The following is a 17,079-nucleotide window of genomic DNA, read 5'->3' on the forward strand; positions in this document are numbered from 1 at the left end:
ACTTGAGATGAAAATTTTCTTTGTATTATGAAAATTCTACCAAGCACAGGATTTAGATCAGGAAATCCCCAATAATACACAATCGTGTCTATGTTTCTCACCTTCAAGTGAAGTTTCTTGCCCCTTTTCTAAGGTCAGTGGAAAGACGAGGTGAGAAACTAAGGCATAAGCAACTCTTTCCACCCCTACACCCAAAACATCTTTTTAGGCACCCAGATACTGTATGTCCAGAGTGCAGACATTACCACAGGCTGGCTGCTCAGAGAGAAAAGAAACAGCCTGTACATAGGCCAGTGGCTAGCACTCATCTACTGGACTGTAAACTGTCCCTGCAAAGCCATCTCCTCCTGAACTAACTTCATGCGCTCAAGTATTTCAGTAAAGCCTCACAATTTTCGACTATCAGGAAAACCAGTATATCTCCAGAAAAAAAGATTATTTTGAAAGTAAAGGATTACAGGGCACTAGGGACTCATAATGGTGTGTGTGTGTGTGTGTGTGTGTGTGTGTGTGTGTGTGTGTGTGTGATTTAAGTGGAGATCTGCTATGACCACAGCCACTTTTCTGTTTGTCACATGCCATCCTTATTGCAGACTATTTTCATGCACTTTGGACATTCAATCCTGCTCTGCCCTCTGGCCATCCACCCTCTTGCACACATACATCACTGCAGTGTGGTAATGTTTATGGCCCTCTGTCACCATGGTGAAGCTGGGTCACTCTGAACAGAGCACAGAAAGCCCCAAGTGGAGGTGATACAGTGGGTGGGGGAAAAAGGTGAGAGATGGCAAATGACCAACTTAACTGTGTGCACAGGCACTGTGGCCTTGCAGGCAAAATACCTGCAGACTGAGCCCACTTGGCAGTCTTTTCTGCTCTTCTGGGAGAGGAGGTTACTGGTGACATCACTGACCTGTTTGTTGTGCTAGCTGGGGAGACCCAGCTCTTCCCCTGGGAGCTTATCCTGACCTCAGGAATGGGTAAGAGGAGGTGCCAGCCATGGCAGCCCTCCCTATGGAGCTGACGTCAGACCAGACTATTTCCTGGTCAGCCAAACTCTCAGATCCAGCCCTTCTGGCTCTTGATTCCCTTTATCCAACACAGATTGGTTTGCCTGGGCCAGGAGTCTGTCAAATGAGAGGGTTCATTCTCAACAAAGGTATGTTACTGTGTGACTCTGGGCAAATCAGTTCCCCTCTGTGCATCTCATGTTCTTGGACCAGAAGATTCAAATCTCCCTATAGCTCTAGTCTTTTGCAGAAAGACTAGGATTCATACATGTGACTGTGTAGCCCACGGGCTCCCTAATTCCAAATGCCCAGATTGTGACTGATCAGGACTGTCTTTAGGTGTGGAATAAGGAAGTCTTTCCTCTTCCACTAACAAAATGACTAACATGACGTTACCAGAACAAGGCAGATAAAAGAGAATATTTCAGAGAAGGGATCATATACACATTAACAAATAGGCTATACATAGGAGGAAATTTTCCATCAGATGGAGTGATACAGCATATAATTTCTAAGACAAGGACAAAAGTAAGAAGTGCTTAGTAACGAAAATCTTAAAAATAATCTCCATCAGAATTCAATCTTTGGGAACTAATTTATGAAAAAAAATCAGTAGGGAAATTGTCAGAACTAGAAAAGAAATATATATCTATATGTTCTAGTCTTTAAGTTTCATGACTCTGAGCTGAAAATTGGTTGCTGCTTTATTAAGACTTCTGGAAATTTTTAGAATACCAAGAAAGAAAGTTTCAGTTCCCCAAGTTCCATCCTTGTTTGGAGGAAGTCTTTTTCTTGTCTGAAGGCCATTGCCAAGGCTGGGTTCCTGTGCTCCAGGCGGGCGGTGTCTGTACTGGCCTCCCTAATGCCACTCAGACTCCCTCCCCTGGAAAAGCCAGCCAGGGTGACTAACCGGCCTGGTTTGCCCAGGACTGAGGGGTTTCCCAGAATGAGAGTCTTTCAGGGTTAAAGCCAAGACAGACCTTGGCACACTGGAGCAAGTTGGTCACCCTGGAGCCAGCCAACCATCCTAGACCATACATATATATCACCAGCTCCAAGACTCCAGTTTTCTCTGAGAAGTGCATAATATCCAAATGTGATGGCCAAGAGTACTCTCTGCTATCCTGAGTCAAAAGCTTTCTTCTCTATGGCCCTGTGGTCCATACTGCAGAAGTCTTTGTGGTTCTCAGAAAATAAAGATGGCTGCCCACAGGCCTCTACTTCCTAGTCCTTAGCTTCCAGGTTGGTTTTTTTTTTTTTTTTTTTTTTTAATTATTTTTAAATTTACATCCAAGTTAGTTAGCATACAGTGCAACAATGATTTCAAGAGTAGATTCCTTAATGCCCCTTACCCTTTTAGTCCATCCCCCCCACCCCCAGCTTCCAGTTTTACAAGCAGAAGCCCTGTTATCCTGCTCAACTCACCCTCAGTGCTACTGCTCATCACATCTTTTGAAAATTCTTTTCATACAAATAAAAAACATACCCTCTTTCAGAATAACTTCATTCTAAGATCAATAATATGATTAGTCATCTAGATGTTGCCCCACTTGTAGGGATTTGCTCTCATGTTAGTTCCTTCCTCCCGGGCCTTTTATGGAAACCACATCAGGATGATAGCAAGGAACCTTCTCTTGTGCAACTGTAGAGATCTCTGGGCCACCCGTATCTCGCCTGGCCCTCTCCCTCCACCACAGTCTACCCCATTTTATCCCATGGCACTCTGCTCCCGACCACACAGAACCTCAGCTGCTCTGAGAGGGAACCCCCTGGTCCAGGTGTGCTAAGGTCCTGATATCTGGGGTAAAAAATGTGGATGGTCAGATGCTGCTGAACCATTATCAGTGAAATTACACTTCAGGGACATCATGTGCCACGTGGGATTCTATAGACTACTTTTGTGTGTAATTTTGTGAAACCTAACCACTATTTTTGTGGAAAAACCATTTCCAAATGCTCCTACCTATGTTAAGATATGAAATCAGGGGTGCCTGAGTGGCTCAGTCAGTTGAGCATCTGACTTTGGCTCAGGTCATGATCTCACAGTGAGTTTGAGCCCTGCATAAGACTGTCTACAGTCAGTGCAGAGCCTGCTTCAGATCCTCTGTCCCCCTCTCTCTGCCCCTCCCCTACTCGTGCTGTCTCTCCCAAAAAAGAATAAACATTAAAAACAAAAAGATAGGAAATTAAGGTTTCTCCTCTGAATTCTATCCTTTTCTTTCCCTTCTCACTTCCAGAAAACCTTATGGCCAATAGCACTGTTAACAACAAGAAAAAAATTTAAGCAATTTAAAATATCAGCACAATTTATTGTTCCCTGACCCATTAGATTAAAAAATTTCATTTATTTCCTCTCCCATTTCCTTTTCTCTGCTCCTGTCCCCTGCGTTTAGGCCCCCCCTGGCTTTGGTTCATCATTCAAGCAGACCCCAAAGAGACTCACTGCACTGAGGACAGCCCCACCCCCACACCAGCCACCCTATCCATGCCAGAAGTACCACTATTTCTTTGAGATCTGTCAGCCATTGGATCATTAATAAAGCCAACTTAGGTTTTGTGGACCCCTTTTTGTTTTTTAGAAACTCAGCTACTCTGATTTCACTGGATTCAAATGACACTAGAGGGTAAGGTAAGCGGCACAGGTGTTCCAACTCGCCTGGCACTTGAGAGGGAGCCAGGAGGTCCACCTAAACCTTCACTGGGGACTAACCAACAACGGACTCCCATCGTGGGGGAGTCCTGGCCGAGCCACTCAGGGGAAGTGGTCCCTTAAACCCACATGCCCAAAAGCTGCCCCTTTGCCTCTGCTCCTCTCACCCTCCATGTGAAGTTGTACTTTTTGAGGATTTAGTCATCGCGTATGGTAAATTACCAGCGTCCCAGTTGCCCCTAAAACAGAGATCTCCTTTTTCTCTGCCACACAGACAAGTTTTACATGCCCTAGTTCCCCCGACTGCCCAGCTAAAGGACTCTGCTCCTGTCAGGGTGAGTTCCTCTGTGCTTTCTCCTCTGTGCAGTTATGCCCTCTTCTCTTCTTCCAGCCCATTTTCCATGACCACTTTCAAAGTTCTGCCCCTGGCAGCATTTCCTCACAACCACATCCAGCCTCTGGTGTGACTGGCTCCATTCTCCCATCTACACTCACATATATGGGTATGGTAGGCTATACTGATTGTTTACGATTCTTGGTGTGCATGGTGTCCTTTTATGTCCATTTGCTTCAGTACCCTACTACACTATACATTCCTTGAGTACCGAAACCATGTACCCTCCAGTAGCCCAGGAATTTTGTAATACTAATAGTGATAATAAAAATAAAACAGCTGATGACAAATTCTCTATGGTTTTGGATGACAATTTCATGCATCTGTTAAAAATCAGAGGCAATTTTACGTCATTGTTAAGACTGTACTTTGGAACCAGGCTCTGGGTTTGAATCCTTTTCCATTTACTAGCTACATGATCTTCAGTAACATTCCTAACTGTTCTCTGCCTCAGTTTGTCTGAAAAGTGGGGATAATAATAGTACCTGCCTCCTAGGATTAAAAGACTCACTGCATAGAAAGTGCTTTGAATGTTCCCTGACATATGGCCAGCCAGCCATAATATTAGCTACTGGTGTTATTTTCAATCACTTACTATGTGCCACGCAAATTGCTCAAAGCCAGATGAAGATTATCTCCCGTATTTCCCACAATAATGCTGTGTGATGTTGGTGCCACTATTATTCCCCACTTTACAGGTGGGAAAAAGAAGGCACAGTAAGGTTGTCACTCGCCCAAGGACACATAGTAACATATAATCTCCCTATGGAGAAGGGTGGGGACCGTATCTCTCTTTGTAGATCATATGCCCTCCTCCTTCACTATAAAGAAATATAAGCCTATCCCACTACCTTTAAGGAGATCACATTCTCCAGGGTTGCCAAAAAGTCTTAAAGATGACATTGCTCATCCCTAGCCACGAAGACATGAAATGTCACTCTTGGTCCCAGACTATTTTAAGATAGATGTAAACACTGTTGGATTGAGGGTAGCTTGAATAAAGCAAATGTAAACGGCAACATCCAAGTCCAAAGTGACTCCCTCATTACCTGCCATTTCCTCCTTGCCATGTACTTCTTCATCCGGTCCTTTGAGAGTTTCTTGGCCTCCATGTTCTTGGTGTCTTTCATTAGCCACGGATGCTGAAGGCACTGGGTGCAGTTCAGGCGGTTTCTGATGGAGGCAGAGATCAGAGGATTTCTGAACAGGAGGGGACCTCAGAGACTGCTGGTTAGATCAGAAATGGGAGGTCACCTGTCCTCGGTCCATCCATCATGATCAGGGTTACTGTGCTCCTGGCATTTTTCCTCTCTTGGTCTGGGTTACACTGACTAGATCAGAATAGGTTAGTGTTAAGGCCTAACCACCAAGTAAGCAGGTGGAGTCTCATGACCTGCCCTTGGGTCTAATACTCGGGCACCTGGGTGGCTCAGTCAGCTAAGCGCCTGACTTGGGTTCAGGTCATGATCTCACAGTTTGGGAGTTAGAGCCCCGCATCAGGCTCTGTGCTGACAGCTCAGAGCCTGGAGCCTGCTTCCCATTCTGTGTCTCCTCCTCTCTCTGCCCCTCCCCTGCTCATGCTTTGTCTCTCAATAATAAATAAACGTTTAAAAATTAAAAAAAAAAAAAAGAAGTCTAAGTGCTGGAGGGCAGATATTCTAGGGTGGGGTCATTCTACTGGTCACGTGGGGAAGGGGCCCTTTAGCCTTCCTATCTGGTGGAAAGGAAGGTAAAACATGAAGCCTAAATCTCTGAGAATCACTGAGTTTTCATGTCTTGTGATGTGGTTGAGTATCAGATTTTTCTTGTTAAAACTCAGAAGTATGTCCTGCATACAATCTATGCATTATGACAACCTTACAAACTGTACTCAAACTCATTTAATCTCTCTGAAAGCTCTGGGAATCTAGAAATAATTCAGGGCCATCACCTTAGTTATAATAGGACTAATAAAGTCCAAAGAACCAGATGCTAACACACATAGAAAAAAAGAGTATGAGGGGTGCCTGGGTGGCTCAGTCAGTTAAGCGGCCGACTTCGGCTCAGGTCATGATCTCGCGGTCCGTGAGTTCGAGCCCCACGTCAGGCTCTGTGCTGACAGCTCAGAGCCTGGAGCCTGTTTCAGATTCTGTGTCTCCCTCTCTCTGCCCCTCCCCCGTTCATGCTCTGTCTCTCTCTGTCTCAAAAATAAATAAACATTAAAAAAAAATTTTTTTTTAAATAAACGTTAAAAAAAATTTTAAAAAGAAAAACGAGTATGAGTAAATTTGCTAAGTATAACAAAATGTAGTGATCTTTAGATAAAAGGATCATGGATTATTTTAATTTTCCTATATTCAAATTTTCTACAACTTACATCATTAATTTTATACTAGATGAATATTTTTCAAAGTGCTGAAAGGTGGAGATTTCTTGTTAAAGAGATGCTAAGTTCAAGAGTTTATAGGAATCGAGTATCTTGACATTTGAAATCAGTTCTTTGGTGAATCCATTTTATGAGCACAGAGGGTCTAGTACAGCTCATTACTGAATTAATTCAAGGTCAGATGAGAAAACAGATATATCCATATTGCCCCATTTACCAAATCTTCAGTGAATGAAGCTTGGTGGACAAAAACCATCCTGGACCAGAGTTATTAGGAAGGAGGTCTGCATCTCTGCAAAGCATCTTGGGAGCAAGGATTGCTCACACTGGAAGGGAACCTAGGTCCCCACAACATCCAGATTCTACCTGAGTAATGTCTATTTCTAACAAAGGCTGTGAGAGCAAAACACTAAGACAGCCTCACTGAAGGAGTGTGGATGTAGCCTCTGGAGGAGTTTGGCCTGAGGTAGTTACAAAGGACTGAGAGGTGGACACATATCGAGAAAATCAGAGCCATCTGAGAGATCTTCCAACACTGTTATTTTAGCAACTGTGCTCTTGGTCCCAAACAGGGTTTCTCCCAGAGGGGAACAAGATAACTGGTAGCCTCCAGGGGTCTGTGGGCCAGGCAGACAGGGCAGAGCCTGCACCATAATAAAGTCACCTGGCGAATGCAGTCACCTACCTGTGGAGTCGGGCAGCCCTTCCCCTTTTTATCCTCTGGTGTCTGACCTATTTCAACACCACCCTTCTTCTAGGGCAAAGTGTAGAACTGCTCCCTGGTGCCAAATGCTACTTGGGTTGGGAGGTGGGGGGAGGGGGCTGGAGCCACACCCTGCCTCATCTGGCCACCAGTTTACAATGGGCCAGGCACCCAATAGGCCAGTTACTCCCACCTGACAGCTTGCGGCTCCCTTCCCCCAGGCAGGCCAGCTTTCCCCATACTGGCACAGCCTCCAGCCTACCTGCTGTAATCCCGCAGGTTCCCTCGAGGGGAGAGTGCTCACCTATGGATTCCGCTCTAGCCTCCCAGCTGCACTCTTCTCTCATGGGGACACTTACCGAGCACCTTATGCAACTGTTTTATGTGTTCCTCCACCAACCACAACGGCAGCTCCCAGCAGCCCCCAGGGTGGAGGTGGGGAACTGCACAGTCTGCGTGGTGAATGGGGGAAAGGGCGCAGGCTGGGACAGAGCTGAGCCAGAGGTCTGAAATCACGGCCTCACTCTGGCCAGCGGGAGAAGGTACCATGTTCAGGCCATCAGTTGTTAAGTAATTTAGATATGGAAAACACATCAAGCCAGAATAGCCTGGGGGTATGAGTAGGTCCACAATAGGGTACTTGCAGAGTCACCCCTGAAGAGGGGCTGAGGTTTCAGCATGGCATCCCCGGCCACAGCACACAAGAAAATAGAAGTTGTCAATATTCACACACACAAGCTGCCCCTCTCCCTGCAGCATCCATGAAGTGTTGCTTTTCAAGTGGGGTTTCTGTGCTTCTAAAGACCAGTGGAGTGTTTGGAACCAGGGAGCTGGGGGACCTAGGAAGACCCCCTTCGCCTCCCCCGTTCTTGCAGTGCCCGCCCTCCACTCCTCAGTGAGAAGGGGCCTGCTTCTGGACACCAGTCCAGGGAGTGGGGAAGCTGTAAAGATGGAAATCTCAACTCATTACTTCATATCTTTCTTCAGTAAATTGCTGATAAAATCTTTAGCATCATCAGAGATCTCATCGAACGCTTCATCGTCGAAATCCCAGGTGGCTGAGGTCACGTTGGCTAGGGTTTCATTATCGTTGTCACCCATGAAGGGGGAAAGTCCACTAACCCTGGAAGATAAAAGCAGGACAAGAGGTGAATGGGAGTGGCTGATGGCAGGAAAGGTAGGGTGGGAGGATCCCCCCAAGTGAGTATTGAGGTCAAAGGTGAGGGCCCTCAAAGCCCTGTACCCCTAATACCCCTGTGCCTGCCTCTCCTCCCACCTGAGGAAAGGAGAGAGGGTGTAGCTCACAGGCTTCTGTGGCCCAGCCTCTTCTCAGTGCTCACTGTACTTCTGGGGTGTAACCTGCCTCTTGTCACCACCTGCCTGTGAGGCTGAGGGGAACGAATTTACTTCAGTTTACAGCTTCCACAGTACACAGCAGAGCCCCTCTCCCTGTCCTCTGTTTTCCCTCAAGGCCCAGAACCTTCTCCACGGCTCCCTTTATCTCCGTGCTGTGGCCACCCTCGTCAGGGACTGGTCACATGGTACAGCACTCACCACTGCACCCGCTGTCCCTGCCCCCTTCTACCTCTCATCTTCATACCCGGCAGCACCAATGAGAGGGCCCAGCACACTCAGGACACTTGGCAAGCTCGGACAAACAGTAGACTTTGAATCAGCAACATGGGTTTGGTGATCTGTCTACACCAGTAAGCCTGAGGCACTTAGGCCAAACCAGAAAGCTTGCGTTAAGAGATACCAAAGCTGAGGAAAGAGCACAGTATTTTCATTTGTGGGTGACCTTGGACATTTTCCTTCTCTGTATGATGGAGAACCTACTACTTAACTATACAGTAGTCACCACTTGTACCAATTCTCCTTCTCGTCTTCCTCTTTCTCCTCCTCCATCAACATCATCATGGCAGCAAACATTAACCAAACATTTACTATGTGCCAGGCACTAGGCAAACAGCTTAAAATAGATGAACTCATTCCATTTTTTAATCTTTTTTTTTTTCATTTGAGAGAGAGAGAGAAAGTGAGCAAGCATGAGTGGAGGGGAGGGGCAGAGGGAGAGAGAGAGAGAGACAATCCCAAGCAGGATTCACCCTCAGCACAGAGCATGACATGGGGCTTGATCCCACGACTGTGAGATCATGACCTGAGCTGAAATCAAGAACTGGACACTCAACCAACTGAGCCACCCAGGCGCCCTGAACTCATTCAATCTTAACACCACCCTATAACATTACTCATTACTTTAACAGATGAGGAAATGGGCATTGATTGGGGTTAGGTAACTTGCCCAAGGATTCAGTCAGTGAGCTCTAAACCCAGGCATCTAGAGCCTAAATCTTCATTGCTCCTTTATATAAACACCCCTGTGACAGTGAAGTAAACCATAGTTTACAGCTCTGGCACGAGGCCTGGTCCATAGGAAGGGGCTCTGTCTGTGACTGTGGATATTGCATGCTTCTTCTGTGTACAGTTCACCCCCATGGGCTCACTAATCTGTGACCTTGGGAGTGACACATTTACCAATAGTGTAAGCCAAATAAAATGTGTAAGACAAAGTACCTCAAAGCCAAGGAGAACAGATTTACAGCTTACTGGCCTCGCCTCTTACTCCTGTGTACCTCCTCTTCATTCCAGCCATCCCCCTGCCATTCGCCTTGACCTGGGGCTGGCCGCATGGGAGTCAGGCCTATCCGGATGCACAGAGCCCCACCCTTAGAAGGCCCCACTGTTGGTTTAATACTCTGCTGTCATACAGAAACTTGTAGTAATATTTGAACAAGTCATTTCACCTTTTTATTTTGCCCTGAGCCCCACAAATTATGTAGCTGGTCCTGCCCTGATCCCACCTGAGTCCCATGAGATAGATCCAGGGCCCTCATGCCATCAGTGTTCCAAACTAAGGCGTCACTAATGTCCCTGCCTCCCAAATCCATATGAATCCATCGTCATAAACAATAACACAAACCCTTCTGGAACTGTCTCTACATTCATAATGTAGAGACTCAGCTTATGAAATGTAATAGCACCTGAAAACCAAGTTTTGTAAAACAAAACCCACTGAAATATTGTGAGGCAAGCTTGCCATGGGGGGAACCTTCTGGTGAGAACTTTTGTAAAAAAAAAAAAAAAAGAAAACTTTTGCAATGTGAGTGATCTTGCCCTGGTCAATATATAGGTGTTTTAGAATAACAGTTTTGCAGATGGCATTAAAATGTCTTATTTCTGTTCTGCTTGAAGAAGGCACGGCGCTAATTATTCTCGATTGCATGACAATGAAGAAAGGGTGGGAGTGTACCACTCCCGAGTCTGTGGGGTTATATGCTACTCCCTCCCCCATCTCTGGGCCTCAGTTTCCCCTTTTTACACCAAGGGTACTGGGCTAGAATTCCTAGGAGCTCCCAGCTGTCCCCATCTCTGTGATCCTGATCCTGTGTGACTTCAGCTAGTCCCATGGAGAAGCAGCCTGACCCTTGCTTGTCAGCTATCTGCCTCTTCCGGTCTTCCCATTTTCCGTTTGAAATGAAGAGGGGTAAAGTCCTGCAGCATTCCAACCACTACAAGAAGGGCAGACAATCCTGCTGTGGAATGCTGAAACGTCCCCTTCTGTAAACTTCCTTTCCTAATTAGGGACTGCAATCCTGCAAAGATAGGGCTTAATCTCTGTAAAGTTCACAGCTGGGGAGAGCCTCCTCGCTCCTCCTTCCTGGCAGCCCATCCATCTGAAATACCCCCAGCCCTGGCTGGCTCCTTGCCGGCAGAGCTCCCACAGAATTCCTCCTGTTAAAGAGTATGTCTCTAAAATAAAACTTGCAATATACGCAGAGCATGATGACAAACAGAGTGTTGGAATTTCAGTCATGTTTCTTGGTGGTGGAATTTGGCAGGATCTTAACAAATTTTTTTTGGACTTTTTATTTATTACTAGAATTTGCATAAGGATCATGTATGGTTGGGTTGATCAACCCAATCAACAAACATAATAACATTAGCATTCAAAATACAACTATCCACCTCTCTTCCTAGTTTTATCTCATTTTTTAACTGAAGGGGATCAGAATATGCCACTCCAAAATATGCCACTTTGGCATAAAGATTGTTTTGAGCTGAAGGCATTAGCTCTTTGCCCTCCCTTTCTGTCTAAAAGCAGGACAATGATTTCTTTTTTATTAAGGTGACAAAATTTCCGGGGCACCTGAGTGGCTCAGTCAGTTAAGTGTCTGATTTCAGCTCAGGTCATGCATGATCTTGCAGTCTGTGAGTTAGAGCCCCAGGTCAAGCCTGTTTCAGATTCTGTGTCCCCTCTCTCTCTGCCCCTCCTTCACTCATTCTCTCTCTCTCTCAAAATAAATAAACATTAAAAAAAAAGTGACATAAATTTCCATTTGTAAAAATGTTTTCTCCTTTACCAGAAACAGACTCATCTTAACAGACCTTGCAAAACAACCTTTATTTACTACACATTTCCTAGTCACCTTCTCACAATTTACCCCTCCAGAAGCCCCAAACCCCTTTCCTTTGTCTAATAACAACAATAATCGCTTGCTCTTTGTTAAAATAGTATGTAAGCCCCCAAATCTAAACACCTCTTGGATCACATTTCTTTGTGAACTCCTATGCATCTTTTTTCCCCCTCGTGTTAATCTGTCTCTTGTCAGTTTGATTTGCAGGCCTCCAAGAAAAGAACCTAAAAAGGTGGAGGAAAGTTTTTTCTTCCTCCCCAACGTAACCAATGGATTCATCTAGTTTTTACAAAACTATAGTCAGAGTGGGCAAGTTTTTAGATGCTCCACTTTTCTTGTCACTTGACATTGCTGTTCACAAGTGTGTGCACAGTCTTCACATTCATTTTTAATGGTCGCTGAGAAGTCACAAAGGTCATGACTGCAGGGTGTTCTCATTTAATTCTTACTCTCTCACTGAAGCAAAACGTCACCCATGGAATCTGATGCCCACGACTGTTCTGCTTGCAGGGCAGAACATCAGAACAGAGAAAGGTACAGAAATGCCTCTTGCACTATACTTTCTTCATGGTGTTTTTCAAGCAGCAGGTGACCCCACTGCACGAATGGCCCATTGAAACAGACCACACATCTGCCAGCAGAACTACTGAGTGCTTGGGAAGGTGTTAGTCTTTTGTCCCATTTTAGCCTTCAGATACTCATTCTCTGGTGCGGTGGGAAGATTCGAGAGGGCTGGGCAGGTCCCAGAGGAAGAACTGGGTATCCTTTTGTGCAGTGGCCTAGAAAGTAGACACCCTGGGTTAGTCACACTAACCACAGCCCACGTCTCTGGAGAGAAAAACCTGCAGTCGTGGCTGGGACTGGCGTGGGCTCAGGGCACCTGGAGGATGCAGAAGCTGGAATCAGAGAGCATGTCTGGGAGGGCAGGGGCAGCTTTTAGTGGGGCTGTCTGTTCCCTCTGAAGAACCCTGCACCAAACCCCAAGTCTGAGTATGTACCTGATGCTTGGGCACTGGGTCTTCTCCCTCGCTCACTGGGCTCATGTCCCCAGAAGTTAGATTTTGGTTGGGGATGGCCCCAGCTCTCTGGATCACAGTAGGTGCTCAACAAATGAGCTGAAATAGGAAATCTGTCACTGAGCCCAATAGGAAGACGGTAGGAAGAAAGCAGAGGAGTAACTGCCCTCTACCTTGGCTTGAAGCAGGAGAGGGAGAGAAGGAATTCTGGAGTAGGGGTGAGAGAAGGGCACACAGAAGGTTTCTGGTGTCCCCACAGGCAGTAAGGGGATGCTAAATCCTCAGAAAATAGGGGAGAGAAAAGCAAGAAAGGAAAGGAGGTCTTAGAAAAGGAGGCAAGGCTTAGAATACCTTCCATGTTGAAGTGTGGCCTAGAGCACTCCTGTCCTCTCTCCTCCTGCCAGAAACCAAATGGACATTACTAACACCAGAAGAATCTCCAGGAAATTCAGAGAATCTACCATCTCCCTCCAGAATCAGGGATGTGAGGGTAGGGGGGCCTATAACCCCAGCCACCGCATTTATACTCTGCCTGGAAAACCTGGGGCAGGCCACGAGGCCAGGTGTCCAGTGCCAGAACAGGATCTGCCTTGATATCCCTGAGGGGTTTCAGGAGCTCCTCCAACAAAGTCAGAAAAACCTACAGGGACAGAGCTTGTGGCTCAGGGAGCGCTCACCAAATATGCATTGAATAGTAAATGAGTTATCACTTATTTCCACAACTCCCTGGCCTCTCTCACTGGCCCCAGAAATGAGATGGAGGGGTTCCTCTGGTACAAATGTGGAAGGTGGCCCTGACAAGGGCTGTCAGACAGACAACCAAGCTCCAAAGAGAGGGACAGAGGACAGAACCTCTTCTGGGGACTTCCAGCAACAGCTCCAGAATTTTGCAAAGCAGGGTCTGAAAAAAGCCATTTGGCTGGCTCCACATTTTGTTTTGGGTGCCATGTGCTCTGCTGAGAGCCCTCACTCAGGAGAGGAGCTCCCAGTCCTCAATCCCCACTGTGAGAGCCAACAGGAAAAGTCCCAGAGGGCAGGGCAGCCCACAGTGGGGTACGCAGGAGCCAGGATGTTGCAGGAGGCTTCGCAGGGCCGGCCTGTGTCCATCACGTCTGGCCCTCACCTGCCTCCCTGTCACACACATCTCTCCCCTCTTCTTGCACTCTGCTGCCCCAACGCCCTTAGGATGGTGCCCCAGTCATCAAAATTATTTTCTCCCTATTTCAAAAAGCTCTCCCTTATTTCTTGGTCTTAGCTTTAAAAGTAATCTAGTAAAGCAATAGAACATATTATCCAAATTATTATGTTTCTCCACCTGAAATAATTTTCATTTTATTTATTTATTTTTTTAACTTTTTTTTTAAATGTTTATTTATTTCTGAGACAGAGACAGAGCATGAGTAGGGGAGGGGCAGAGAGAGGGGGAGACACAGAATCAGAAGCAGGCTCTAGACTCTGAGCTGTCAGCACAGAGCCCAACGTGGGACTCGAACTCACAAACCGTGAGATCATGACCTGACTCGCAGTCAGACGCTTAACCAACTGAGCCACCCAGGTGCCCCTGCATTTTAAAATAAAGTACTCTTATGACTCAATAATTCTAGTTCTAGATTATACATCCAACAGAAATGCATAAATGCATTCACTAAGACACATGTAACAGAATACCTGAAATATCCCGAACTGGCATCTATTAAAAACCCATCAATGTGAAATGGATAAATAAACTGGATGATGTTCCTACAGTGGAACACTACATAGCACCGAGAATGAACAGTCTACAGCTACATACAATAAAATGAATGGGTCTCACAAACAATGTTGAGCAAAGGAAGCCAGATATTGCTCACTGTATGATTTTGTTTACGTAAAGTTCAAAAACAGGCAAAACTAGCACGTGACGTTAGACATGATGATGGTTACCTCTGAGGGATAGTGACTGGGAGGGGCATGGGGAGGGCTGCAGGGGCCTGACTAGTGTGGGGGTTCTTCATCTGGGTACAGGCTACACAGGTGTGTTCACTGTGAAAATTAAAGGGCAGCCCAGGCCCTGCCCCGTCCTTGACTAGTTGGACCAACTGTCCTAATTTCCTGGACTATCCTTACTTTAGCACTGAAAACCCTATATCCTGGGCAATTCATCAGGATCTGGGAAGGCACTGGGGGAACTGGGAAGGCTGGTCACCCTCTAGGACCGTGGGAAATGGGCAGTCACGTGTACTTCCTTGGCCCCGGTCACCTCCGAGCCAAACAAAGATCAAATCCCTGCCCCGATTCACTCCCAGGTTTGTTCTGAGGATCAGACAGGAGCCCAGGTGAAAATCTGTGGGAGCAGATGATCCCAATGTGCAGCAGTGGGAAAACCGATGGAGACAGTTATGCAAATCTTGATGGCTGCAGAAAGACCCAGGGACTGAGCCAGGATACGAGACAACTAGATCTGGACATAATAAACTGACTGAAGACTGTTTCTCAAGTGCCAGGTGTCTCCCCTGGGGCCAGACATCCAGTGTGAGCACCGTGCAGCCTGGGGCAGCCCTAGAAGAGGTGACTGGGCCCACTGCCCTGATGTTTCTTATTTACCAAGGGAGCTAGGAGTACAGATTGGATGCAGTTTTTGTTACTCATTGCTCCCTTACTCCTGGAGTGAGGCTGGGGTAGGAAGACACAGGTACATGCACTACTGGCCAGGGAGTTTCTTCTCCGCGGCTCTGGGGGAGGAGGTGGTGGTGGTGGTGCTGGGGTGACCCTGGGCCGGGAAGAAGCTGACTCTCTGGGGTACGGAGTCCATGACACAAGTTTAACTGAGGGAGGCTATCCTGACACACCACAGTGAGACTAAAACTCCTGAGCATGTGGAAAAGCCACAGGGCACACACACAAGATCACTCCATTTCTGCTAAAGCTTTTGTAACGGTGGCTACTAACTAACCCTGGCTGTGCAGCAGAATAACCTAGGGCCATGTATCATACTGGGGTCTAAAAAAGCATTCTTAGGCCTTCCTCCAGTTTTCAATGAAAACATAAACATTTCTGTTTGCTTCAACAATGAAAAATATTATTTTCAAAATGAATGCATGTGTATCTGCATCTTCAGAGGGACTATCCCATTACTGTGTGTTGCTACATAAGATCAGGGGCTGCCTCTGCGGCAGGTGACTATCGGCAGCCGGGGCTTTCAGAGACTCAATCACTAAGATCCCACCAAGGTGTGTTCTAGAGACTGCTACTCATAAGTGTGGTCCTTGGATCAGTACCACTGGTGACCTGGAACCTGTTAGAAATGTGGTTTGTAGGTCTCCCAGACCTTCTGAACCAGAACCTGCAATCTAAGGAGAGGCCTAGGTGATTCATGCATATTATTATTTACAAAGCACTGGTCTACATTACTGGCCTCCCCTCTTTGTTTTTTGTTTTGTTTTGTTTTTTAAGTTTATTTTGAGAGAGAGAGAGAGAGAGAGAGAGAGAGAGAGAGAGAGAGAGAGAGAATCCCAGGCAGGCTCTGGGTTGTCAGCGTGGAGCCCAGTGCAGGCTTGATCTCAGGAATGAACCGTGAGATAGTGACCTGAGCTGAAATCAGGACACTTAACCTACTGAGCCACCCAGGCGCTCTGGCCTCCCCTCTTTTTCTCCAGCATTGTTAACTGAAGTGGCTTCATATTTTCTACCTGATTTCCCAGTTCTAATTTCTGTGTGGCTTTCTGTTGTCTGTTGACCCCACTTAAGGCTCTACCATCAAAAGTGCTTATTAATTGGCCCATACAATAGGCTCATGGATGAGGCTTGCAGTTGGGGTCCCCCTGCCATGAGGATGGGGTGCTATCTTCTGAAGATAATGATGACACCCACAGGAGATGTGCACCCGGGCTCCCTGCCTCCATGGACCCACCTACACAAGTGAGGGTAAATTACACCAGTCACATTCCATCCTCTTGGCCAAAGGCCCCAGCCTGGCCAGCATTAGGGACAGTAAAGGGCCCAGAATGGGGTCTCAGTGTCAGAGCTAGCCACTTCTACAGAAGTGCGATGTGGGCTGCTGACTTCCTCGGGAAAAGAGGAATCGGGCAGGCTGGTGGGAGGGGAATAGGAGCTGCCGCCCTCCTAACTCTGGGGTGGGCCCAGACCATGACCCATCCTGGCCCCTTCAATGTCAGGGCACCCTGGGGGCCCTCCTGTGGAGCTCTCTGCCCCTCCCCGACGTGCCCTGAGACTCACAGGATGTAGCAGATGACGCCGATGCTCCACATGTCCGTGGCATAGCCGATGGGCTCATAGTTGATCACTTCAGGTGCCACAAACTCTGGGGTGCCAAAGAGGACCTTCAGAGATCCTGCATTCTCTGTAACCAGGATGGAGAGGGATCAACTGCCAGAACATTCAGGAGCCAACCAGTGGTAAGCAAGTGCTATCTGTGTGCATGGGAGGGACACAGACAAGGCCTGGCCCTCAGCTGCTTTCTGGGACAG

At 46.9% G+C, this 17,079-nt stretch overlaps 1 protein-coding gene across 6 annotated transcripts in view; it reads right to left on the reverse strand.

The window, feature by feature from the left end:
- Nucleotides 1-17,079, reverse strand: part of MYLK (myosin light chain kinase) — a 279,456-nt gene that overhangs the window by 7,712 nt on the left and 254,665 nt on the right. For all 6 annotated transcript variants that reach the window (XM_060639759.3, XM_060639758.3, XM_060639756.3 and 3 more), the window contains 3 exons: nucleotides 16,829-16,952; nucleotides 8,093-8,245; nucleotides 5,104-5,227 (listed from right to left, as the gene is read on the reverse strand). In XM_060639759.3, coding sequence (XP_060495742.2) covers nucleotides 5,104-5,227; nucleotides 8,093-8,245; nucleotides 16,829-16,952 — 401 coding nt within the window. The remainder of the gene's footprint in view (nucleotides 1-5,103; nucleotides 5,228-8,092; nucleotides 8,246-16,828; nucleotides 16,953-17,079) is intronic.

Source organism: Panthera onca, chromosome C2, assembly GCF_046562875.1.
Source record: "Panthera onca isolate mPanOnc1 chromosome C2, mPanOnc1 haplotype 2, whole genome shotgun sequence".
In the NCBI taxonomy this organism is placed as follows: Eukaryota; Metazoa; Chordata; class Mammalia; order Carnivora; family Felidae; genus Panthera; species Panthera onca.